The 24,417-nt window shown below is 33.1% G+C and overlaps 3 protein-coding genes across 5 annotated transcripts; 1 reads left to right on the top strand and 2 right to left on the bottom strand.

Moving 5' to 3' along the window:
* Positions 1–367: 367 nt before the first annotated feature.
* On the bottom strand, positions 368–3,306 carry LOC129286946 (ras-related protein RABA2a). The gene is made up of 3 exons (XM_054923056.1): positions 3,149–3,306; positions 2,888–3,063; positions 368–1,007 (listed from the first exon to the last, which is right to left on the bottom strand). Exons 2-3 carry the CDS (start codon positions 3,050–3,052, stop codon positions 531–533), a joined length of 642 nt encoding a protein of 213 aa, XP_054779031.1. The 5' UTR covers positions 3,053–3,063; positions 3,149–3,306; the 3' UTR covers positions 368–530.
* Positions 3,307–5,001: 1,695 nt separating this feature from the next.
* LOC129287054 (elongation factor 1-gamma-like) lies at positions 5,002–8,311 on the top strand. Of its 3 annotated transcripts, XM_054923195.1 has the most exons (9): positions 5,002–5,204; positions 5,424–5,471; positions 5,829–5,981; positions 6,071–6,131; positions 6,220–6,272; positions 6,359–6,460; positions 6,876–7,395; positions 7,753–8,155; positions 8,276–8,311. In XM_054923195.1, the coding sequence occupies exons 2-8, from the start codon at positions 5,463–5,465 to the stop codon at positions 8,130–8,132; spliced, it is 1,278 nt and encodes a 425-aa protein (XP_054779170.1). In that variant the 5' UTR covers positions 5,002–5,204; positions 5,424–5,462; the 3' UTR covers positions 8,133–8,155; positions 8,276–8,311. The 3 variants fall into 3 exon arrangements, with proteins under 3 accessions (XP_054779170.1, XP_054779169.1, XP_054779171.1); XM_054923194.1 differs by having other exon boundaries at positions 7,753–8,311; XM_054923196.1 differs by having other exon boundaries at positions 5,034–5,206; positions 5,404–5,471; positions 7,753–8,311.
* Positions 8,312–16,704: 8,393 nt separating this feature from the next.
* LOC129285833 (KH domain-containing protein At1g09660/At1g09670-like) lies at positions 16,705–23,697 on the bottom strand. Its single transcript, XM_054921757.1, has 8 exons — positions 23,538–23,697; positions 23,205–23,315; positions 21,876–21,961; positions 21,124–21,263; positions 18,044–18,178; positions 17,841–17,957; positions 17,466–17,609; positions 16,705–17,378 (listed from the first exon to the last, which is right to left on the bottom strand). The coding sequence occupies exons 2-8, from the start codon at positions 23,306–23,308 to the stop codon at positions 17,220–17,222; spliced, it is 885 nt and encodes a 294-aa protein (XP_054777732.1). The 5' UTR covers positions 23,309–23,315; positions 23,538–23,697; the 3' UTR covers positions 16,705–17,219.
* Between the last annotated feature and the right edge of the window lie 720 nt (positions 23,698–24,417).

Here is a 24,417-nt window from a genome sequence, read left to right as displayed (position 1 = left end):
CCAACATCTTAGAAAACATTTAATTTAAGATATCAGTGCACCCAAATTCTCCTAAGACATGATATGACAACGGTTCCCACCCTCCCCTCACCCGGGGCCCAACAAAAAAAAAAACCCCCAAAAATTGAAAACAAAAAGATGTTGCTTTATTAATTCTTTCCGTCTCCGATAATCGTGGTGTTTGTTAACTAATTAAAAAAAAACCATTTATTCTATTTTTCCAGGCTGTCTAGTACCCCCAAAAAAAATAAAAGATTAAACTGTTGCCCTCGTTCTTTTCTGTTGGCAAACTAGACTCTAGTTTCTAATAGCTGCACCTGAACCTTGAATCCTTGACACTTACAAATAGCAATGCACAAAACAACCATAAGAAATCACTATAAATTATAAAACTTTATAAAAAAACAACAAAATATTGTTCCAAAAGAATGATAAACAAAACAAGCAAATATAACCACCCATATGATGATAATAGTATGATACTGAAAAACTGAGAAAAGTGTAGAAAACTAATACAAGCTACAATTCCTTCAAGATGTACAGCAAGGCTTCTTTGCTGGTTCAGCTCCTCCAACTGTTATAGTTTTACCTTCCTTAACAGTAGAAGCTGCAGGCTCACCAGAAGACAGTGACTTCTTGCTGATAATGCGATATATCTCTGCAAGAATCGTCTGAAAGGCCTTCTCAACATTGGTAGCTTCAAGAGCAGATGTCTCGATGAACGAAAGGCCTTCTTTCTCGGCATAACTCTGGGCGTCTTCAGTGGCAACAGCTCGAAGATGCTTCAGATCTGTCTTGTTCCCAATCAACATGATCACAATGTTAGCATCTGCATGGTCCCTAAGCTCCTTTAGCCATCGGCTAACATTCTCAAACGTTGTGGGTTTTGTGACATCATAGACCAGAAGAGCTCCAAGAGCACCGCGATAGTAGGCGCTAGTTATCGCTCTGTACCGTTCCTGTCCAGCCGTATCCCATATTTGAGCTTTGATAGTTCTTCCCTCAACCTAGATATGCATGCCAACCTTTTTCAGTGCGTTGGAAATAATTTACAAATGAGGAAATATCACCAACTGATTCTACAAAGCTTTGACTATAAATCACTAACATTTACAAGACAATTTTGCGGCTAGCAATCAGACTAACAGAGCATAAAAGAATAGAAAACCAAAAATGCAAGCTCTTACAATCAAGAATCACAAAATTAGGTGATCACCCAAAGTTCCTCTCTGGATGCCTCTAATGGCAACAAGGCATCACCTCTAATATATTGATCTCAGTAACCCACCCCAAAAAAGGTGAAACAAATAATTAGGTAATTAATATAATAGATTGACACAGAAGAAGCTAATAGGCTTTTTGAAGCAATTGATGCCAAATATATAATATATCGTTGATGAGGAGCAACAACCTGTTTGGCTACCTTGATGGAAACGGAATCAAATTCCATTATTTGAAATTCAAGATATGCAATCTCTATTATATCCCCATTACCAATACTTAATGATAATATATAATTTTTATTATTTTTCATTCAGGGACATGAACATTTCGCATTTAAAAATATCACTTTTTTCATTCCATTTCTCTTTTATTCCATTCCATTCTCGGAACGAAGTGAGGCCAAAGAGGTCACATGACATGAAGCAATGGATCAAATAACCAAAATGACAAACACATACGCCTCACAGACATGTTTTGCAAAATAACAAATAGCAGTACTGTACTCATGAAAAATTACGAATACAAGTTTTGAATGCTAAGGTCTTGCTGCTCAGCTACCTTGTTTAAATGCATAGTGAGTGTATTAAATATTAATGCATTTTCATCCATTATTCTACAATAATACACCCACCAAGACAAGTTGAACGCAGTCATCAATAAAAAGTGCAACTGAATTTCCCACAATCGCAATCATAGCTTCAGAAAATTGGAGAATAAAATATAAACACAAGTGGCTGCAGGCCATTGAAGTGCTATAGCTTGATAGGAATTACTCTTTCACTAAGTGTGATTCGTTAAAATCATACCAAAACACTACAGAAAATAAATTGGGCAGTTAAGACCGGGAGAATCATCATAGAGGGGGAGAACGAAAATATGTATAAAAGCACAAGGAAAATGAAAACTCAAGCATCAAACCTCAATGCACCCAAGCTATGGGCTGTTAGAGTAAATTAAGGAATGTAAGATTGAAAAGAAAAACAACAGAGTATAAGGTGGCGATCAATAATATCTCCAACACAGTGATACAGTTTATAGATTCAACTTCAAAGAGATAGGGTTTCGATGGCAACAAAGTAGCCTATGAAATAACCAAAGAGGTATACCATTAATCATATTGCAGGCAACAAGAAACACATCAATCATTGCAACTGCTATAGAAGCAAAATGAATTTATCAATTATCAGTAACAAACAATTATCACTTCATGGTTCAACTATTTAATTGACGCAATAAGAATGGAAAATAGACAAGGACCAATCAAGATATCAGTAAAAAATTTGATATTCAAAAGCATTATTTCGGGTAGCAAAGCAAAATTTGAAACGCATTCACTTCAAATTCAGAACAAAATCCAGTTCCCAGGACCAAAACCAAACGGTACACTGGTATCGACAATCCAAGAAGCAAACAGTTACAATAAGAAAAACAGATCTGAGACAAAGCCACTTTACAAAAAATAACCAGACTTAGATCCGATACGATTCGGAACGGAGCAAAAACTTGATAGGCATTGAGATCAAACACACACAGTCTGTTTACACAATCCATCTCCATATCGAATTCTCAAACATAGATCAGATGGCAAATACAGCCACCGTCAGTACTGCCATCACTACTACACTGAATAAGAGAGAGTTAGGGAGAGAACAGAGAGAAAGACCTCTAGGGTACGAGTGGCGAATTCAACACCAATGGTGGACTTAGACTCCAAGCAAAATTCATTGCGGGTGAATCGCGAGAGAAGATTAGACTTTCCAACACCCGAATCGCCGATTAAGACCACCTTGAACAAATAATCGTACTCCTCGTCGGGTCTCCTCGCCATTTTCTGTCTCCCTATAAGGAAAAATCGCTTTTTTATAGTAAATTCAGAAAATTAAATGAAACAAAAATGGCAAAAGAGCAATAAAAGGGCCCGTACCCTGAGAAACCGGACGCGAGAGGAAGAAGAAAGATTTGAGTCAGAAGAAAATCAATGAAATTGAAAACGGAACCTTTCAATTTATGCAATGTTGGCCTGAGTAGTATGAGTGGAAGTGAGAGTATTAGAGCAGCATGTTGACTAAAATGCCCTTCTAAATTTCTCGGATCTCAGAAGTACAAGTGCCACTTGCAGAAAATTTTTAACCATTTCATTTTTTCCACGTCAAAATCTCCAAAGAGAGCAAGAATCGAGGCAGACATTAACATCTTTCAAAGGGTCAAAATTTAGGACTCGAGTGGATGACAAGCGTCTTGTTCGTTGTCACCAACATGATCTTACATATTAATTACGCTTCTCTTCAGGTGACTGTGGCTCTAATGAGATCAAATTACCGCAGGCACCCCAGTGAAGGGAAGGTCCTTACTCCTTACCTTTGTAAGAACGTGTTTGATTTCATGCCACACATCATTGATATCAACCCAACACTAATTTCATCTTTACATTTGTGCATTGGAGGGGATATAAAAACCTTATTTTAAGTTTTAATACATATCTTGCTTCTTATAAAAAAAAGAATGAATGTAAAAACCTAACCGGCTAATAGAGAGTGAATCTAATAAAATAAACGATCTTCATAATGTGATAAATTAATATTTAAATTTTTATTAAAAAATTTGTCTGCATTTAAGGTATTTAAATTTTTATTAAAAAATTTGTCTGCATTTAAGGTCAAATTATGCTTTAAATAAAATTGTCTTCAATAGAAGAACAATTTTATGCAATAAAAAAACTAAACCAAAAATATAAAAAAATCAAAACATATATAATAAAGAAGAAGGTTAAATAACAATTTACTTATTAAATTATAGGTTAAGAAATATCTGAGATTTTAATTCATTTTTTATATAATGTTTTCCCTCAATTTTTTAAAAATGGTATAGTATTTACTGTAAATAAAAATTAAATTTAACTGTTAGTTAATTATAAAATAACAAAAAAAGAACTCAATAATTGTAGGTTCATGTTAACAAATTTTTATATGAAAAATAAAATAAAAATAAAAAATAAGATGATTTTTTATTTAATATATAATATTCAATGCTAATACCATGATCTTTGGCCAAAAGAATGTTAATATTATGATCTGTTAATTTTTTAAGTTTTTTCTAATAAATATCCAAAAATAGACCCTGTGACAACTCACAAGATACGCCTTGCAAGTTTAAAAAAAAATTAGTTTTTTTATTAATATAATAAAAATGAGATGTACTCACTCTGTTAAAAAATATAAGTCATTTTTTAAGAAATTAAATGTTTAAAAATATAAGGCATTTTATTTTTAATCCCTTGAGGTATAATTATTACTTTTTTTTAAAAGTACTCTTATTAATAATGACTTTATATTTAATAGGGGTATATATGAAAAGATAGGATTAGTTTGAAAGTAGATAACTATTTTATTGGAGGTGAGATTCGGTTAAAAATACCTTACATTTTTAAATGGAGAGAGTATTTTTTTTAATGATTAACTTTAAACTTTTAATAATAATATGATTATATTAAATATTTTCATATTTTCAGAAGGTTCTTTACAAATAATAATAAGGGACTACTTCTCCAATTTTCTTTACAAGTCATCTCTATTAATTTTATCAATATTAATACAAAAAAAAGTTAAATGAATAAAAGTGTATAAAATTTTAAATATATCCTTATATCATAAATTTAAAAAATAATATCATATTATTTTTTTTATAAAAATAATTTTAAATATTACTTAAAAAATCACCTTATATTATAGATGAGATGGCATGAATATTTTAAAATATGCCTTGTAAACGGGAGAAAGAGTATTTCATTACAACGTTTATTCTTTGAGAAGGAAAAAAACAAAAAGGGAGGCCACCGTTCCACAATCTGCATTTCCGCTTTCTTGTGCTTACTTCTGACTTCACTATCAAAAAACCCTAGATTGCCGTTATATACTTGCGTTGTCTTACTCTTCCGCCTTCACACAGTCGCTGCACTTGCGCTTCAGGAGAACGTTCGCATCGTAAGATCTCTCTAGTTTCCTAATCTTACTCTCTGTTCATGTCTGATGATTGACTTGCTACGTAAATTCTGTTCGTTTGCATTGAAAAATGTATAGTGTAGATGACCTGAATTTTCTTATTTTCACTTATTTGCTGAATGAGACTGAAAAATCCAGTCATGTTTCTATCGCCAAGTTGGTTTTTTGTGGATTGATTGGTCGTTTGGTTTTGGTGATCAGATCTTGAATCCAAGCAGCAGTACGTTTTCCCGTGAAGTCATGGCGCTGGTAAGTTTCTTTCGATTCTAATAAGTTCTCTAGGACGCAAACGATGAGATGATCATGGGGGAAGTTGCACCAACTGAACTCTGTTGCAAATATAGGCTCCGGGTTTTCGCATGATTGTATAAGTGTATCAGCGTACTTGTAAATTACCTTTTGGCTTTTAGGTGTTTGCATTCCTTACTCTTCATTTCCCTCCAACAATGGAGGGATTACTAATCTGCGCATGCTTAATAATTTTGCCATGAATTTCTTGTAGGAGTTGCATGATATCACTGCTTTTCATTACAAACTTTGGTAGCTAAACTTTTATATGAATCAGAATCTCTGCCTTTTCTTGTTTATTTTGTTGTTGATGCGCAGATCCTATATCCTGGGAGAAACACAAACAAAAATGGTTACAAGGCACTTATTGCAGCAGAGTATGTGGGCGTGCAAGTTGAAGTGGCTGAAGATTTTGAGATGGGCGTCTCTAATAAAACTCCTGAATTTATGAAGATGAACCCTATTGGCAAGGCATGCTACTTGTATTTCTTGTCTGCAATAAAGAAAATTTTGTCCTTAGCTTGAACTTATTGATAATTTGAGTTGCATTATCTTTACAGGTTCCTGTTTTGGAAACCCCAGATGGTCCAATATTTGAGAGCAATGCAATTGCACGCTATGGTATGAGTTCGTGTACTATACATTGTTTTACCTTCTTGATACTGTAGGTTTATGTCTATATATATGTATTCTTTTTTATTTGCTGCAGTTGCTCGCTTGAAGGCTGACAGTGCATTATATGGTTGCTCTCCGATTGATTATGTAAGCTTTTATAGCCCTAGAATGAGGTCGCATGCATCACTAAGTGCTTTTTTGCTTATATCCAATCATTTATCTTAATGAATCAGGCCCACATTGAACAATGGATTGATTTTTCTTCATTGGAGATTGATGCTAATCTTCTCATCTGGATCAGACCAAGAATGGGATATGGTCCATATCTTCCCCCAGTAGGTTATGTGTTACTGTTAATAATTTCATTCTGTTTATTTTCCTTCCTTTGAATATGTTATGAAATCTGTATTTTTAAAAAATTGGTTTTAATTTCGTTATCTAATCCATGTGTCATTGTAGTTCTTTTCAATTGTTCCTTGGAAGAATCCTTGTAAAAATTTATTCACCAATGAACTTCAGTGAGGCAATGAACACAGAAGGGTAGTTAAATATCCTGTTGAAATTTCAAGAGTAGTTATATGTGCTGTTGAAATGTTACAGCTAAAGTGCTAAATAATGAATTGCCGATGCTCATTCTTCTTGGTGATATGAAAATGGTGGTATATGTTTTCTAGGTTTTTGGTATTTCTTTTAATTTTGTACTTCCCAGGTATTTTATTTGCCTAATCTCTTGCACGTTTCTGGATGAAGGTTGAGGAGGCTGCAATTTCTGCATTGAAGAGAGCATTGGGTGCTTTGAACACTCACCTTGCCTCTAATACTTACTTGGTTGGTCATTCTGTGACCCTGGCTGACATCATCATGACATGCAATTTGTTTTTCGGTTTCAATCGTCTCATGACTAAGAGCTTCACCTCAGAGTTTCCTCATGTTGAGAGATACTTCTGGACCTTGGTCAACCAGCCAAAATTCCAAAAAATTTTAGGTGAGGTCAAGCAGACTGAAGTTGTTCCTTCCATTCAATCTGCAAAGAAGCCTTCCCAGCCCAAAGAATCGGCTAAACCCAAGGGAAAGGATGAACCAAAGAAAGAGACTAAGAAAGAGGCCCAAAAAGAAAAAGAAAAGCCTGCAGAAGAAGCTGAAGAAGAGGCACCAAAGCCCAAACCCAAGAATCCTCTGGACCTTCTTCCTCCGAGTAAGATGATATTGGATGAGTGGAAAAGACTCTACTCAAACTCTAAAACCAACTTCCGTGAGGTTGCAATCAAAGGTATTGCGATTCTTTCACATGCTTGAAGGCTTCTGCATTTTGAATCATTTTTAGCGATTTTCCCAAATAAGGTTTTGTTCGCATTTACTTGCGAGGATCCAATTGATAAATGTGGGGCTATTGGATTAAAATGGATTTTAAAACAAATGCTTCGAGTGATCATTTGGTATTTGAAATGTCAAAATGAACGGCCTATAAAAAAAAATCAAAATGAATGCGCCATGTTGGAGAATTTTCTCATGTTATTGTAGTTGCTATTTCACAAATTCTATGCTATTAAATATGCCACGTTGCCTATGTTTCGAAATTTCTAGGGTACATTATTTGTAAGGTATCAAAATTTCATCCTTTTTGCAGGATTTTGGGACATGTATGATCCTGAGGGATATTCTCTCTGGTTCTGTGATTACAAATACAACGATGAGAATACCGTTTCCTTTGTGACCATGAACAAGGTCGGTGGATTTCTTCAGAGGATGGATCTGGCTCGCAAGTATGCGTTTGGGAAAATGCTTGTGATCGGTTCAGAACCACCATTCAAGGTGAAGGGATTATGGCTATTCCGTGGGCAAGAAATCCCTCAATTTGTGCTTGATGAGTGTTATGACATGGAGCTCTACGAATGGACTAAGGTTGACATCTCAGATGAGGCTCAAAAGGAGCGAGTCAATCAGATGATTGAAGATTGTGAGCCTTTTGAGGGACAGGCTCTTCTGGATGCCAAATGCTTCAAGTGAATCACAAATTCCCTGTGGAAAGGGTATGTTTTTGTCATGTTCGCTTTAATTTATTTCCTTTTCCAGTTAAAAGCGAAGCCTTAGCTGTACTTAATTTGAGAAAGTGTTATTCAAATGCTTGATTTTCTAGCACATGACTACAGGATGACCAATATACAAATGGGAATCTCTTCATCGAATTGCCCTTGGGTTGGAGTTAAGTAGATGATCTAAATCCTAAATATAAATCTGAGTCCCCACTGTATTAAAAATGGTGTGTTTAATTTTAAGCAATACAGTGAAATACTACGAAGTTTATGGCACGTAAATTTAAGCCTACTCCAGAGAAACTAGAGGGGCTGCATGAAAGAAAAGCTGGTGTGTACAAAAATTAATAAAACTTGAGTTAATATTGTATATTTGTATAGAATTTGAAACTATATATATTATTTACAGATTGGAACGAAGGAAGTTGTCTGCACATTGTATCCACGGGTCGAACTCATAATTTCACTTCAATAACAATGTTGATTGATATAACATACATATATAAATTGGACCTAATAATCTATAGTTTTTATTTTTGTCTTGTATAAAATTTGTGATTTGGAATCAAATCTTTGATTATCACTAGGCTCGTGAGTTTAGTAATTCATCCATGATCAAATCTAAAATTTATACTAACAATCATTGAAGTCAAAATTTAATCATTCTGTATTTTTTTTAATTAATAATCATACTGTATTTTAATTTTATTTTGGAATGATAAGTTACTTGGGAAATAGCTTTTATATTACAAAATTGGTAACTACAAATGAACATAAATTATAACATACAAGTTTCAAGTTGCAATTATTCAAAAAGTCTCAACAACTTCCATGAAAAGAAGTCTCAAAAACATCAGATTTAAAGCATAAAACTGCAGATAAACATGTATAAGGTTTGAATTACGTTAGAAGATGTGCTCACATTTATTGTTGATACCTGTGAAAAATAAAAACATTAGTAATTAAATCTTCAAAAGAACATAAAGAAAGAAAGGGAAAAGGAACCACCGAAACGGGCTAATCCAGTTTAATGGCTAGACCAGATGCTTTTAAGCCTATAAGCCTTCTTCTTTTTTTTTTTTTTTTTTATTTTCAAACCAAGTATTAAAATCTTGTCTTTTTGGCCAAACAAACCAATTATTAAAATCCAATTCTTTAAAAAATCAATGAGATAAATGGGCCAGACTTTAAATCTATATGCTGAATGCTTATTTAGAACGTTATGCTCTTTTTATGATCTCCTTAAAAAATTAACAGGATCAAAATTAAATAATTAAAAAATATTAAATAAAATATACTTTTAATCCTCTAATTTCATATTATATTTTAATTTGATCATTTAATTTTATAAAATATATTTTTAATTTTTTAATTCTAACGTTGTTAGTTTTAAATTATTACTTTTTATATCATCCTTTATTATTTTAAAAAAAATTAAATTTAATATGTCAATATTTAAAAATATTTTATTAATTTTTAAGAATTTAATGTAAAAATTTGTCAAGATAAAAATAATAATATTAGAGTTAAAGAATTAAAAAATATTTTATAAAATTAAGAGATTAAAATAAAATATTATATTAAATTAAATGATTAAATTAATATTTTTATCAAAAAATATTTTATAAAATTAAAAAAATAAAGTAAAATTTTCTATAAAATTAGACAAGGAAAGTATCTTTACGTCAAATTGTTTTTATTCATTTTTTATTATTTCTTTGTTTTTAAAAATGCAGAATATAATTTTTCGTGGGTTTCTTCCAGACCAGAAAACAAGGGAAAGGGTTCTTTCGGGGTAAAAAAAAAAAAAAACACGAGAAAGGTCCAACGCAACGACCAAGCGCCAACAACCAAAACACCAAAAAAAGGTGCAACTCATTGCAAAATTATTCGTATTGATTTTGAAGGAGTTTTGAATAATCCGTTGTGGCGTTGTTTTCGAAAGCCGTGATCTCCCCAGACGCACAGAAATGAGCCCAATTTCCCGAAGCAGATCGCTCGATTTCTTTATATTTTTCCTTTCGTGCTCTTTGCGGTTCATCCTAGGTTTGCCCCCTCCATCTCTGTGCTCGCTTCTTATCGTAATTCATTCAGCTTTTCATTTGATTCGGCTCGATATTTATTCGATTTGTAGCTTTGTTTAGGTGGCCATGTTGATTCTCTCTTTCCATGCATGCTTGTTTATCGAAATTCGTATTTACTGTGGCTCTTAGGGTAAGTTAATTACTTTTTTTTAATAGAAAGTTAATTACTTTTTATGGATGTATAAGCTATGCCAATATTTTCAGTTGTTCTTTGAGAAATTTTCTGGCGGTTTTTTTTTTCTTGTATATGAGAAAGACCGGAAATATATAAATGAGAGTATGTTGCTGTTGACAGTGATTTCATGTTTTTGGGTAATAGCATCTAAAACCCACCTCTGGTTTTGCAAAGTAGTTTACTTGATTGACCACGTATAATTTGTCTTGTGTATGTCTAGTTACTTGTATGAATTGTTTGTCCTGTGTTTTGCTTGAATTCCTACCATATCTGCTTAGAATGTGTTTTCTTTTGGCAATAAGCTGCACGGCATAATTTTGGGACACTGATTCTTTTTGAATTAGAACTTCAATAGTTGACCTTCTCTCTCTCTGTCTCTTTTCTTTCCCGAATGAAAATTCGAACCACTATAATTCAATGAAAATCAGCAAAATACAACATGAAATTCATAAAAGAACACTACTATCTATCGTCATTCCTCACCTTCATACAACAAAAGGTGGGGGAATTGTGGGCCTTTGCTTGAGACATGATCCTTGCTTCTTGGTTATTTTCCACTGCTTGGGTTGAAAATTTGTACTACTTTCAAATTTCATTGATCCTTATTGTGTTAATTTTCAGCATATATTTTCCTTAACGTTAGTTGGTGTAGCAACTTCAGTTATGCCCTTGATTCAAATCCCTCTTTCTCTTTCTCTCAGACTTGTGTCGATCCCCACCAGCTGATTTCTTTTTAGGGCATTTTTTTTCTCAGGCGTTTCTGATGATTCATCTGGTGCCAATGATGCGGTAAAGCCTAAAAACAAGGGTTCTACAGTTGCCATTATAGTGATTGCCCTTGTGGTAGTTTTGCTGTTCTTTTTTTGCCTGTTTAAGTTATGGCAGAAGAAGAAAAGAGAAGAGCAATATGCTCGCCTTTTGAAGTTGTTTGAAGAGGATGATGAATTAGAGGTTGAGCTTGGCCTTAGGGACTGACCTTTTTGAAGATCAAAATCTTGTGATGATCGTATTTGAGGTTGGTCTTCTATCATAGTTCATCCTTCTGTTTTCCCTGCAGACAGGAATACAAAGACTATGCATACTTTCTTTGGTTTGTTGCTTGGCTAGCTGTTGGAGATCAGATAGAAAAATCTTGTTCCAATCATTAAAAAAAAAAATGCAAACTGGAATTCTTCCTTTGGTGTTTTTTGGCCTAAGCTACTCAAATTACATTGTTGGACCAAAACAAAATTCTCAAACTACATCAAGCTTTTTGCTATCCATAACCAATCTATGCAGCCTACAAGCCTTTTCACTAATGAATCTCAAAATGCCTTCAAAGATACCTTTGCCTGATACTTATGTTCACCTTTTATTGCATATTGACATTGAATTTTATAATCAGAATAAATTCCAAAAAGATGCTATATTTTGTATAAGAATTAGGGAGATGAGCTTCTGGTTTTCTGGCCGGAGTTTTGTCATGATGTTTTTTCCTCTTTGATGACATTTTTATTTGATAATTATGCCATATAAATTTTCATTTTCTTTTCATGCAGGCGTAGGGGGCTGTGATAATTTGAAAAATTGCGTCTTGTGTAGTCAAGATGGATAATGTGTTCCATGATGAGGTTACGATTTGAAAAGTTTGTAATGATATCCATTGATATATATATATATATATATATAGATGTGCCATTCAATTCTTGTACGGATGAGACAAGACTAAAATTGTACGGAGTGATTGGATATAGCCCCTGAGATTATGTAGTACATCTCAGATATGTTCATGCTGCTGCTGCTTCTTTTATTTATTTATTTATTGAAATTCAGTTTTGACATGTTAAAAAGGCAATATATGATGGCCATGATTGTCTTCTTGTCAGTTAGATTTTGGGGCAACCTTAGAACTTTGCTTTTATCATTCTGGGTGAGATGCTGGAAGAGGATCTTCAAAAAATGGGCCCAGCTTCTCTGTTTCCAATTACTGAAAATTTTTTAAAGGCTAAACTTTAAGGTTATGTTTGGTTGGAAGTAATGGATGGAATGGAAATTTTTCACTGCAGCCTTTCTTGTTTTGGGCTTGTTAAGGAAGGGGAATGGTAACGAGAAGTTTTCAGTTATCCTTCTACATTCTTTCTTGTTTTAAGATCATTTCCCCCTTAATATATGTTATACCCCTTGGTATTTTAAGATCATTTAATTTGAAAGAAGTTCCATATCATGAGGAATTTGACAAAGTTGTACATCAATTGTGGAATGTTTAACACGATCATCTTCCTTTTTGGAACTTGCTATGAAACATAAATTGAGTTCTAATTTTGAAGAAATGGCCTCAAAAAAAGTTCCATAACAAGGAAGCTTAGGACGTTTGATTACTTATTTTTAAAACAGTTTTTTGTTCTTGGAAAAAAAAAACCTGTTTAACAATGGGTTTTCTGTTATTTGTTTTTGAAAAATAAACAAAGCAAAAAATTGTTCTGAAAAATTAAAAAATCAGAATATTTTTTAAATGTTCTGTTATTTTTGTTGTGCAAAACTAGAAAAAAAAAAGTAGATAATATCTTGTTTTCATTAATGACAATTATAATAATAAAATAAATTATTATTAATCATTTATTTCATCAATTTAGATATATTTTTCAAAATAATTATTTAAATAGAATTTTTTTCATTTCTTGTTTCTAAAACTTGCTCTGAAAAATTATTTTACAAAATTGTTTTGAGAACATGAAAATCAGAATCTTAGGACTTGTTTGGTTTCTATTACCATTTTTTATTTTTAAAAACTATTTTGTAATATAATTTTTAAATTTTTTGAAAACAAAATAAAATGAAAATTTGTTTAGTTATGTTAATTCAAAAACTGTTTTAAAATTAAAAAATAGAATGATAGTGATAGTTATAAGCAATTAATGATGGTGATTTATGATAAAAATTGGTCCAAATAATTATAATTTTTAAAAATTAAATATAGATTATTTTCAAAACAAGAAAAATAAAACAAAAAAAACTTGAAGATATTTCTATTTTAAAAAAAATGAAAACATTTTTAAAACAATTAAACTGAAAAACACTTAATCAAACAAGTTTTCAAATTTTTCTGCTTTGAAAAACAACAAAAAAAATAGTTTTAAAACTGAAAACAAACAAGCCCTTCCATTATCCATTCCTTTTTCTTTATTTCTTTCCTCTCTCCTCTCATAGCTACCCTTATGTGAAGGATTATGTAAATATTGTAATGTTCCAATTTTTTTAATCAACAATACTCATGTTAACTTCATACACTATTGTGCAAATGACCACTTACAAATTTCCATCGCTTAATGTAAAAAGTTTCCTAGCCTAGGGCCCGATTGGTTTATGAGAATGGAATGGAATGTAATATGAGAATTTTTGTATGATATGAAACTAAGATGGAATGAAATTTATTTTTTATTAAAAGAAAATTTAAAATGAATTAAAATGAAGTTTTAGTATATGATAAAGGATAAAGGTATATTTTGTTCTAAAAATATTCTTCCAATAGCACCAGCATTTTAAATTATTAGTTAGAGCAATTTTAATTTTAAAATAATTGAGATAGGTATTTTTACCGTTATCATTAAATTTTCTCGAGTTTTATTAAAAGAGCTAACATGAAATTCTACCCTGTCATTATGAACATATTAGATTGCCCATGTATTTACTTTTTTATTTTATTTTTTGACTCATATATTTGTTTATTTACATTGGTTTTTGTTTTTTTGGCTAACTGAAAATGATATGATCTGATCATATTCTCACGAGATGCACCAGCGAAGCGATCCTTCAAATGCACGTAAGGGCACACAGGGATGTTCAGTTTAAACCCATTCCGATTGGTCCGGTATCGTCCCAATCATGTCGGGACGAGTCTTGTTCCGGCCCGAAAATATTCGAGACGGGACTTTATGAGACAGAATAGGAAAGGGGTTCGAGACGAGACAAGATACGGGATTATCATTAGGACGTCCCGTCCCGTCCAGAATATTATATATATTATTTTTTTAAAATATATTAATTATATTAATATAATTTATACTTATATTAATTATATCAATTATAATTCAATAATTGTAATTCTTATTTAAAACTAAATTTTTTTTATATTGATAATTTTAATGGCATGGAGTAAACATGGCGATATCTTTCTTTATAATATATTAATTATATTAATATAATTTATTCTTATATCTATCTATTTAATAACTTTTATTTATAACATATTTCTTGCTTTATTTTTAAAAGAGTAATTAGCTTAGCACATCTTCACTAAAGTAGAAGAATAATAATTTAATGTTATATTTAACTTTCCTGTTGTTACTAATCTTATAGCATAAAGATAACTTGTATTTGTTATTATAATATCTAGTTGTGATTAATATAATTCAATAATTAATTTTAAATTATTGTTATTTATGTATTTGTATTGTTTTGATTTTAAACTTAATAAATTATATGATTTAAAATTGTAATAAAGGTTATTATTCAGATCTTTTTTTTGATATTATTTCATTTATCGGGACAGCTGGACGTCTTGATCTTGTTTCGGTCCTGTCCCGACTCTTAACGGGACGAGACGGGACACGAGATTAAAATTTAATCCTGATCTTTTTTTCGGGATGGGACACGGGACGGGGGTGTCCTGGTCCTGTCCCGTCCCGTAAACACCCCTAGGGGCACATATACATCATATTGTGTTTTTTTTTTAATACTAAATGTAATAAATTGAGGGGTTCCTTTAATATTAAATGTTAGACCTCAATCTACGTTATCTTCTAACTATTTTTTTTTCCCAACTATTTTTATCGATTGCGCATATTAAAGGAAGTTTGTCATCGATATATGTAGTTTCTAATACTTAAGGGCAATTTTAGTAAAACCCACTTTTTTTTTTTTTACAAATTTGAATGTAAAATGATTGCTAAATTAAGATACAAGAGCATTGGATGACAATTTTTTAACTCAAAATGATTGAAAAGCTGCAATTTATATTTTTACAAATTAAGAAGCATCTATTGGCGGATTCCTTGTTTCATCCCCTTTCAAGCATGGAGTTCCAAAAAAAAAAAAAACAAACGATTACGGCTTTATTTGTTTTCTATTTTTTAAAAATATTTTTGTTTTTAAAAACAAAAAAAATTAAAAACTTGTTTTGATCAGTATTTTTTATTTAATTGTTTCTAAAACTATTCTCATATTTTAAAAAAACAAATTTATTTTAAAATATATTACATTTAATTATCAAAACTTACAGTTACCTTAACCAATTTATATAATAAATCAGCACCATTAACTATTCATAACTATCACTATTAATCTATTTTTTCATTTTAAAAGTGTTTTTAAATTAACATTATCAAACATATTTTCATTTTGTTTTATTTTAAAAAATAATTCTAAAAACTATATTTCAAAAAAATAAATAAAAAAAACAAGAACAGAAACCAAACAAATCCTACTATTTTCCAAGCCCAATGATTTCCTATAATTGCTTTTTTGTTACGCTTTCCTATATAAAATCTTTAGATTCTAGCACGGTCACACAAAAATTTGCAGCTTAATCCCAGAAAATCGACTTTATCAGGGTTTAAACCAAAAATAACAATGCACTTAACGAAATACGCGCTCATCTTCACTACCAGACCAATTATGAGCTAAAATAAACATGGTACAACGTCCAAAAACCTTCTTTCCATCCAATTATGCCATCATTTACTCTCTCCATTCAAAAATATAAAATATTTTTAATCAAATCTTATCCACAGTAAAATAATTATTTATTTTTAAATTATTATCTTTTCATTTATAACTATATTTAATAAAATATTTCACTTTAAAATAAATATAAAATAATTTATTTATTAAAGACACTTTTGAAAAAAAAAATTACATTTTAAAATATTAAAAATGACTTATATTTTTTAATGTCCAACCCCTGAAACACACCTCACATTTTTTAACAGAGATATAATTTATTACAAGTAATTGCAGCATCAAATTACACTAGCATGCCAAAAAGGCTAAAAAGTAAGCATCTTTTCACCACACAATTTCAGCAAGTGAAAAGCTTCCTGACTTGGCATGTCCCAACAACCCCACTTTGTTCTGATACTGCAGTCAAGTCTTCTTTGCAGTGAAAAATACGCTAACCTGCAAGCTTGGAGTGAAACAGCCCGCCAAAAATAAATTTGATATTCACACTTCATACCAGCACAAGCTATGGCATGGCAAGCACCAAAGCAATTAATGGCTTATTGTCTGTAGTTCCACTTGAAATCCCAAGATACAAAACTCACCAAATCCACTTGCCAATTTGAAATAACAATGTTATCAAAATATTCATGCAACAATACAATCAAAACCATTCTCCTACTTGATTTATTTTAGGGTCAACACTCTGCATATCTAAACATATGCATGTAACCTAATGTTCTGACAAGTGTAAAGAATCTTCTATTACATTAGGAGTAATGCTACTCTGTAGCACCTGAATTCTAGTTACTACTATAACAACTGAACTGACAGTCAATGTTCCGGGGGTCAACACACCAAAGAATAGACATCAACGCGGACCAGACAGAATGAATGAAGTAAATAACCCATCCCGATCAGACATGTCGAACAAACCAGTGCCAAAACCGTGGCATCCAAACTAGCTGCTTGTGATGATTCAGCCCCCAGGGGTGACTCAGGTCAACTATATCAGTGAAAAGACCATCATGTCTTCTAAAGAGACCAGAGGTAGATAACTTAGCTTGAGAATATATATATATGTATATAAAACACCATCAACATACGGTCATCTTCCTGTCTTGGCTCGTTTCATTCCTGTACTGTTAAAGGGTGACATGCTTGGACTCATGCTCGGGCTCATGCTCGGGCTTTCTTCCCTCAAAGTACCATTTAGCATAGCCAACTCCCTTAATTGCTGCTTCTTATAGTGATCAAGGGATTCATCCTGGCATGTTAACAAAATCTAAGGACTTGAACAGAAAAAGAGGCCCAACTAGTGTGAAGCTTAACATGGAAAACGACATATCAATACCACAGGCTTCAAAAGATTTTCTAGTATCGCCACAGCACGTTCCAATCGAGAATTGATAATATCTTCTGGAAACTCTGCCTCCACCAACACATGCAATGGCTCTTTAAGGTGCTCGTATCCAGGTTTATCCTTAAGTTTCTCTTCCTACAAAGAAAACTCAAGCTCCATAACGAGGGTCCAGGAAAGTTCAAGAACATGATAAAAATGACATGCAAATCTATTAAATAATTTATTTTTCATGCCTGCCACATAAATTTGTCCATTTCAACAAGCAACATAGTCAGGAAGTATTAAAATTAAAAAAATCATCAATTAGAAAAGATATATCAAGTCAAAACACAGTTCTTCAGGGAGCGTATAATGTATAGTGTTTACCTTGATAGAGTCCTTCACAGAGCCACAACCTCTGATGTAAACCCTACATTCAGTCATGGCTTCAACCCTTTTCAATGAATTGCCACGAGGTCCCAGAATTCGGCCAACAAAATTATACTGCCAAGCTTTGAGTCAAAACCACAGTACATTGAAAAGAAAAACAGGTAGCAGCTGAAGTCCAAAAGCAAGAATTTTTTTCTTACATTTGGATATTTGTCAACAGGTACATCAAGTCGGACAACTCTTTTCACTACAGGGGTAGTTGGAATTCCTTGGGGACCAGGCCAACCCATTGGGGGTGCCTGAAAAGATGCCATTCTTTGGAGATGTCCATTGTCCTACATGAAGGCATTTGGGCATTAATAAGAACGCCCTTTATATAAGCCACAAATTGTATGCAGATCGGAAAATCTTACTAACTGAAATTTTCATTACATCCATGACTAAGTAACAAGCACTGTTGCAAAAATAGGGACAGCAACAATTATAGAGGAAATATGGCATGTACACTATTCACTTTCAGCCTCGACCTCTGTTAATATCCATGCTAATACGCTATGACTATAGAAAAACGTTGAACCTTTACTAAGGGTGCACAAAAAGCAAATTTGCTTTTCACCTTCAAGACTATGAAATTCCAAATACATCATCCAATTTACAAAGCTTGCAGTTTCTTAAATCAATATCTTTTTGAAGAGAAAAGGAAATAAACAGACAAACAACTTCCTCAGCTTAAGAAACTAACACTACCTTAACAACTTCCTCAGCAGACCTGATCAAGGGCTAGAAAGCTTGCTTGACACAATAGGCCTAGTCACAATAAAACAGATCCCACAAGATCAAGTCTGCTTTAAGAAGGGATTTTAAGCAAGACCTGTGCACAACTAATATTATTAGTATTTTTTAATATAATTATATATATTTATAAAATTTCATGCGCGCGCATGTACAAGTGCGTATATATTATTTCAGTATATCTACTATGGAAGAGACCCTAGATAGCTCTTCATCATATCCTCTCCGAAGTTGTTTCTGGTCACCATCCCTCCAACCTTTCTTCCCTTCACTCTCAAGCTCTTTTCCTCCATATTTCTTGAGCCATCAAGATGCAAGAACCCAACTTGCAACAATAGCACCATCAAGTTGATCTGGTGGAGGTAGCACCTCCTTAGTACAGAACTCCAACAATACTGAAGACAATGCCTCTTCAGGGTAAGTGGATGAATGCATAAACAAAGGTACAACTAGGAACTTTTGATCTGCACCACGCTAATCATGACCACACTTCCAATATTTCCCTCTTCTTGCAATGAAAAAGAGAAATTGAGGAAAAGTTGAACAGCAAAGAAGCTTCCCAAAATTACTGGAAGAAAACTTGAAAGAGAAAAAGATTTCCAACCTACTTCCCCTTTAGTAGTTCCCTCAATCTTCTCCCAATTTTTCTCCATTACTTGGGCTTCACACCAGAGTACACGACTCAATTATTAGCAACAAAGTATTCAATACATGTCTCTCAAGTTCTCTAGTTTCTTACAAGTCTACTTATAACACTGATAGTTTTGATTACAACATCCTTGGCAGCAAAATTAAACAAACTAGAGGTAAAACGCTTGCCCATTATAATAAAACCATCACAGTAGTAGAAACCAATATCAACACCACAAGTCCATGACATAAAAGTTCCACTGTCTCTATCTCATAGACAAGTAGAACGACTAGATAGACTATGTTCATCTCATCTCAAGCATTATTTGGTTGTCCACCTCAAACCTGTCCAACTTTTGCCGTCTTACAGCTGAGACAAAAGCTTTTAAACAGACACTTGACCATGGAGGTTTTGGATTGGAACTATAACAAGAACCGTGAGACATAGTTGAGTCACTTGAATATGCTTCTTAGTTCCATGGGTTAGGTAACAAAACACCATTAAAAAAGAAAAGCAGCTAGATGACAAATCATCAGAATCAAGTTGCACGAGTGCACTTAAATGCATGCAAGATGTCGCTCATCTAAAATACGACAGGGACTCTGCATCAATATTCAAAGTAAAATTCTCATTGAAAGCCTGCTATTCCACTTCAGTACAAATATTGGGAAATGCAAAGTTACCCTGCAGATATGGCCTTCTGTAAACTTGGTGAATCCTATATAAGTAACATTATATCTTCTATGCAATGATGACTGTTGACAATTTTGTACAATGTCCAACTAATAGACAACCTTCATCACCGCTGGCAGGATTGAAATCTGGAATCAAGCTGTCTCCACTGGCCATATTTCGTGAGTTCCATGAAAGCAGAATGAGAGCTAATTGTAAATACCCAAGAATGAATGAGCCAAAACAACAATCATCTGTATGGTCTCATCCAATTTTAGACTAGAGCTAGATTTATTTCCCATAACAAAATTCTTTCATGCAAAATCAATGTGTTGTTCTTAAGGTTAATTGCAGCTACCAGTCTACCACAGAAGTGCTTGGCATTAATATACAGGAAAGGGCTTATAAAAACTGCAGTCATCGAGCATTCTTAGCTGGAGCAGTGTTCAGCATTCACTACAGTACTTGGATGTAAATGTTTTCTGTAACAAGGTCAGAACCTGGACTTCATCCTTTTCAATCAAAATTTAGCAAGCAAATGAGATATCAGGGACAACTTTTGAAACTGTTTCCCATAGAAGGCTAGTTGAATAAGAACCAAAATCAATAGAATGAAGTTTCAGAAGAAAATCAGAAACAAGTCCAATCATAGTCCCCCCGCCCAACCCCAAGACCAGCCACTTAAAATAGAATTCAGAGTCTTATGTGCCTCACCACTTAAAATAAAATAGAATTGCATGCTCTGCTTCAAAAACTTAGGAACTTCAATTCAACTATCATCAAATGCATTATACTATGGTTGAATGGCAGCCACATTCTCCCGTGACAATTGTGCATGCAAGGATATAAGGTATTTGTTAGGTTAGTGGGCATAGGCCCTAGCCCATAGTGAGTCTAGTGATATGCACATGATATAAGTCAGAGGTACTATCCTGCTATGAGTTAAGTTCAGTGAAACAAAACCAGTTCAAAATTCTAGAGGCTTCTTTACAATATTTATAGTATATAAATGTCTAAACATAAGCGAAGATATGATATCAAACAAATTTGAAAAAAATCAACATAGATCAAACAGAAATTTACTTATAATGAGCACCGGATATCAAATTAAAAAAATAAAAAAAAATCTACTATGACTTAATGGATAAAAATTACCAAACACTCACAGATACTATGTAGCATTACCTCTATCGGTACAGCAGGCCATCCCTCCAAATCCATTTGTCTACCATTAGGATGCTGACCTAAGGACCTAAATGGACTGTCTGGCTCAAGGCGCTCATGATCTATAAAACCTTGATTGAAGCCTGACACTCGTCTGATTTCTGTCATTACCTCAAAGCACAAATTAGGAAAGTGCACCAAGGGAACTACAAAAGTTTCAGAGAATAAACATGGCACATGCAGATCCTACTTACAGAAATTACCCAGGCTACAGAAAGAAAGGCAAATGAAAGAAAGAAAAGAGAGAGTGGCACAACAGATTGCTCAGCCACAGTCAACACTTCTTACATGATTGCAGGCAAGAAAGGACAATGAAAATCTGGATCTAAGAATTTTCTTAACTACAATCAACACTTGGGTTCAGTATCTTCTTTTTAGAAAAAATTTTACTAATTGCTCATTATTATTTATTAAATGTTACTGATAATGTCAGTGACAAAATATTGTGTGGGAATAGTTATGAGTATTTGCATTACACATCAACCAGAAATAGTTGTCCCCCACGGTGTTAGCTAGTGAGTAATAATAAATTGAAAGTTGTCATCCATTAACTGAATCAAATAGTCTTCTTTGTTTCCAAAAATTAAAATCTATTACGGGTTGAGATATTCATAAACAAGGAAAGAGAACACTATAAGATCAAAACAACAGAAGATTATAGTGAAGATATCAAAGATATTACTGCTATTAGAATAAAAAGAATCGTTTTAAACCTTGATTTAAAAGTCGGGTACATTGTGGCAGGACTTGCACAAATGGCCCTAATTTTTGCCTCTCTGCCAGTAGTTCAGTAAGATATCTGCAAGTTATTAGCAGTCAATTTAAACACCAGAAATGCCAGCATGCACCAACAGGAAAGTAGCAATATACTTAACGACAAACAGCAAGACAAATGAGTACTGCTACTCTTAACATAACTTATCAGTATTCAATGTCAAGACATTCGTAATGAAGTGGTAATTGCAGCAGGTTTTCTTTCAACCAACATAACTACATAAGCACTCATTGTCAAAAATACACCTAATGACCATAAGCCTGGCTGTCAAGATCTAGATAAACACCATACAGTCCTCCCAAACAGCCTTAGTATATCCCATCCCTCGAAAAATCAAAACCTTTTTCACTCAAGAAATTGGATGCTTAGACATGAGGATCCTGTGATCATATGGTTCTATTAGTAACGTGACACTTTAGGTTTTGGCACTTTTTCCCTGATGTTTCCTTCCTAACATCTTGTTGCATGTGAGATGGAAATAGAACAACGAGACTGACCCAAAACACAAACTAAATTACATATTTACTGATTTCCAGTTCCCCATTTGTTCTGCCCGAGACTTCATCTGCTGAAGGTGGAAGGACAACTAAATATGATCATTACGTCTTTTCAGACTTCCCCTCCCCCGAAAATATCCATCTCATTGTATGCAACAAAAGCATCAAATTTCAACGACTCAGTCGTTGATTTCATGTCACTCAAGCCTATAACTAAGAAAAGGTTTTTCCCCTTTGCCCTCGATTGTAATTTCTCATGTTTGACACGCATGGCATCATTGAAAACACATTTAGTCATTTATATAAATTCACCGAAACCAAGTTTAGGAAAATTTCAAGAAGAACAATAATGCATGTATAATAAAAAAAAATAAACTAGATGCAGGATTTTACAATAATGTACATGTGAAGACCACTGTTGCTTTTGGAAACGGCAATATATATATATATATATATATCACGTTTTGTATAAGGCTTGACAAGAAAAGGAGCAGAATTTATTAAGTATTCTGGAAGAAAGCTTTCAGGAGCAAACTCACGCACAAGAAGTCAAGAACTGTGCCCAAAAAAATTTTGAAAGCAAAAGGCATGACAAACTAAAGGCTTCCGGGTTAAAAAAAAAAACATGAACTGTCAGAGGGCCCAATTATCCCAAAAAAAAAAGTAACAGATTTCAAGTTTGACTAATATCTAATGCATCTCAATGACTAGCAATAAGTGAAAATAGGAGGCAGTAAACGGTATGATGGCAAGATTAGAAGTTGGACTACCTTTCTCGATCTGAAGAAATAGATGAAGACCTAATAGGGGAAGCGGGAACTCCAGGAGGAGGGTACTGAAAATAGCTCCCAGGTGGGATTCTCTCTCCCATCATAGCGAGTCTATATGTTCACCAAACAAAACCCTCAGTGACAGAAAACCGAACGTAAAGCCATAATACCGCAAAACACCCCAATATCAACACACCCAGTAAACCTAAAGCACAAATCCATACACAAAACTAAACAGGACAACCCCAGAAATATACATCAGTAAATTTGAAAAAGAACAAAGACAGATATTTATTGACACACCAGTGCAAGCAAGGCCCAAGGAAGACTTACCACACGTGGAAGGAAGCAAAAGAAGAAGGATATGGGGCAGAGAGATTCAAGCCCCCCTGGCTCAGCCCCTTGGAACAAATATAAGGAGGGGGTTAAGTGCTGAGTGTAGAAGCTACAAAAGCCCTACCCAAAGAGGGAGACTAGGGATGGCGTTGCTGTATATATTCACTACATCATCACTCGAGTCGTCACAGGAAATTAATCTTTTTACAGCGATGATTGCGTAAGCGCTTCTTCCACTGTTTATCGCTTTACTTTGTCACTCCATCCTGTGAATCCAACAATTTTTCTCAATTTTTGGCCAAAAAACACACTTGTCCATTAATATTTTCAAGAATTGATTAGTTGGTCCCTATGGTTTACATCAATTTTCAAAACCGTCCTTATAGTTTGAAAATTTGCGTCCCCCCTCACAATTTCCGCAGAGTTATTAATCCTCGTCGTAATCATCTCACGTATGCTTTGAAGAGATCCCTGATCTTGCCACACTGAGGTGGAGACGGGGGACGGGGAGGCCACGGTCCCTAATTTTTTAATTTTATTTTAATAAAATATAAAAATTATATATTTTTAATCTTTTAAATTAACACATTATAAAAGTCTGAAAATACTAGATTAAATTTTTATTAGATTAAATTTTTATTTCAATTCTATGTAATTTTTTACACATGTATAATACAATTGTTTCAATAACTTGAACATATAGTTATCATATGATCTACTTATTTTTAACAAAATAATGCTACACATGCTTCTGAAATATTGATATCATTTAATTTTATTTTATATTTAATAAAAGAAATTATGAGAATTATTATTAACAAACTTTATCAGGTATTGCAATAAAAATTTTAAAATATATTGAATGCTATATATTTAA

Source organism: Prosopis cineraria, unplaced genomic scaffold (genome assembly GCF_029017545.1).
Source record: "Prosopis cineraria cultivar Desert tree isolate PC_DT_omini unplaced genomic scaffold, ASM2901754v1 PC11, whole genome shotgun sequence".
Taxonomy (NCBI): Eukaryota; Viridiplantae; Streptophyta; class Magnoliopsida; order Fabales; family Fabaceae; genus Prosopis; species Prosopis cineraria.
This window is presented reverse-complemented; position numbering and strand designations above follow the sequence as displayed.

What these genes read in the sequence shown, in the direction of transcription:
- LOC129287054 (XM_054923195.1), top strand. An exon ending in CAATGCAATTGCACGCTATG is followed by an intron (nt 6,132 to 6,219) that starts GTATGAGTTCGT and finishes TATTTGCTGCAG; the next exon opens with TTGCTCGCTTGAAGGCTGAC. An exon ending in GTTGCTCTCCGATTGATTAT is followed by an intron (nt 6,273 to 6,358) that starts GTAAGCTTTTAT and finishes TTAATGAATCAG; the next exon opens with GCCCACATTGAACAATGGAT.
- LOC129285833 (XM_054921757.1), bottom strand. Translation starts at nt 23,308, where the DNA reads ATGATGGGAGAGAGAATCCCACCTGGGAGCTATTTTCAGTACCCTCCT. An exon ending in TACCCGACTTTTAAATCAAG is followed by an intron (nt 21,264 to 21,875) that starts GTTTAAAACGAT and finishes AGGTAATGACAG; the next exon opens with AAATCAGACGAGTGTCAGGC. An exon ending in GGCCTGCTGTACCGATAGAG is followed by an intron (nt 18,179 to 21,123) that starts GTAATGCTACAT and finishes GCCTTCATGTAG; the next exon opens with GACAATGGACATCTCCAAAG.
- LOC129286946 (XM_054923056.1), bottom strand. Translation starts at nt 3,052, where the DNA reads ATGGCGAGGAGACCCGACGAGGAGTACGATTATTTGTTCAAGGTGGTC. An exon ending in TCGCCACTCGTACCCTAGAG is followed by an intron (nt 1,008 to 2,887) that starts GTCTTTCTCTCT and finishes ATGCATATCTAG; the next exon opens with GTTGAGGGAAGAACTATCAA.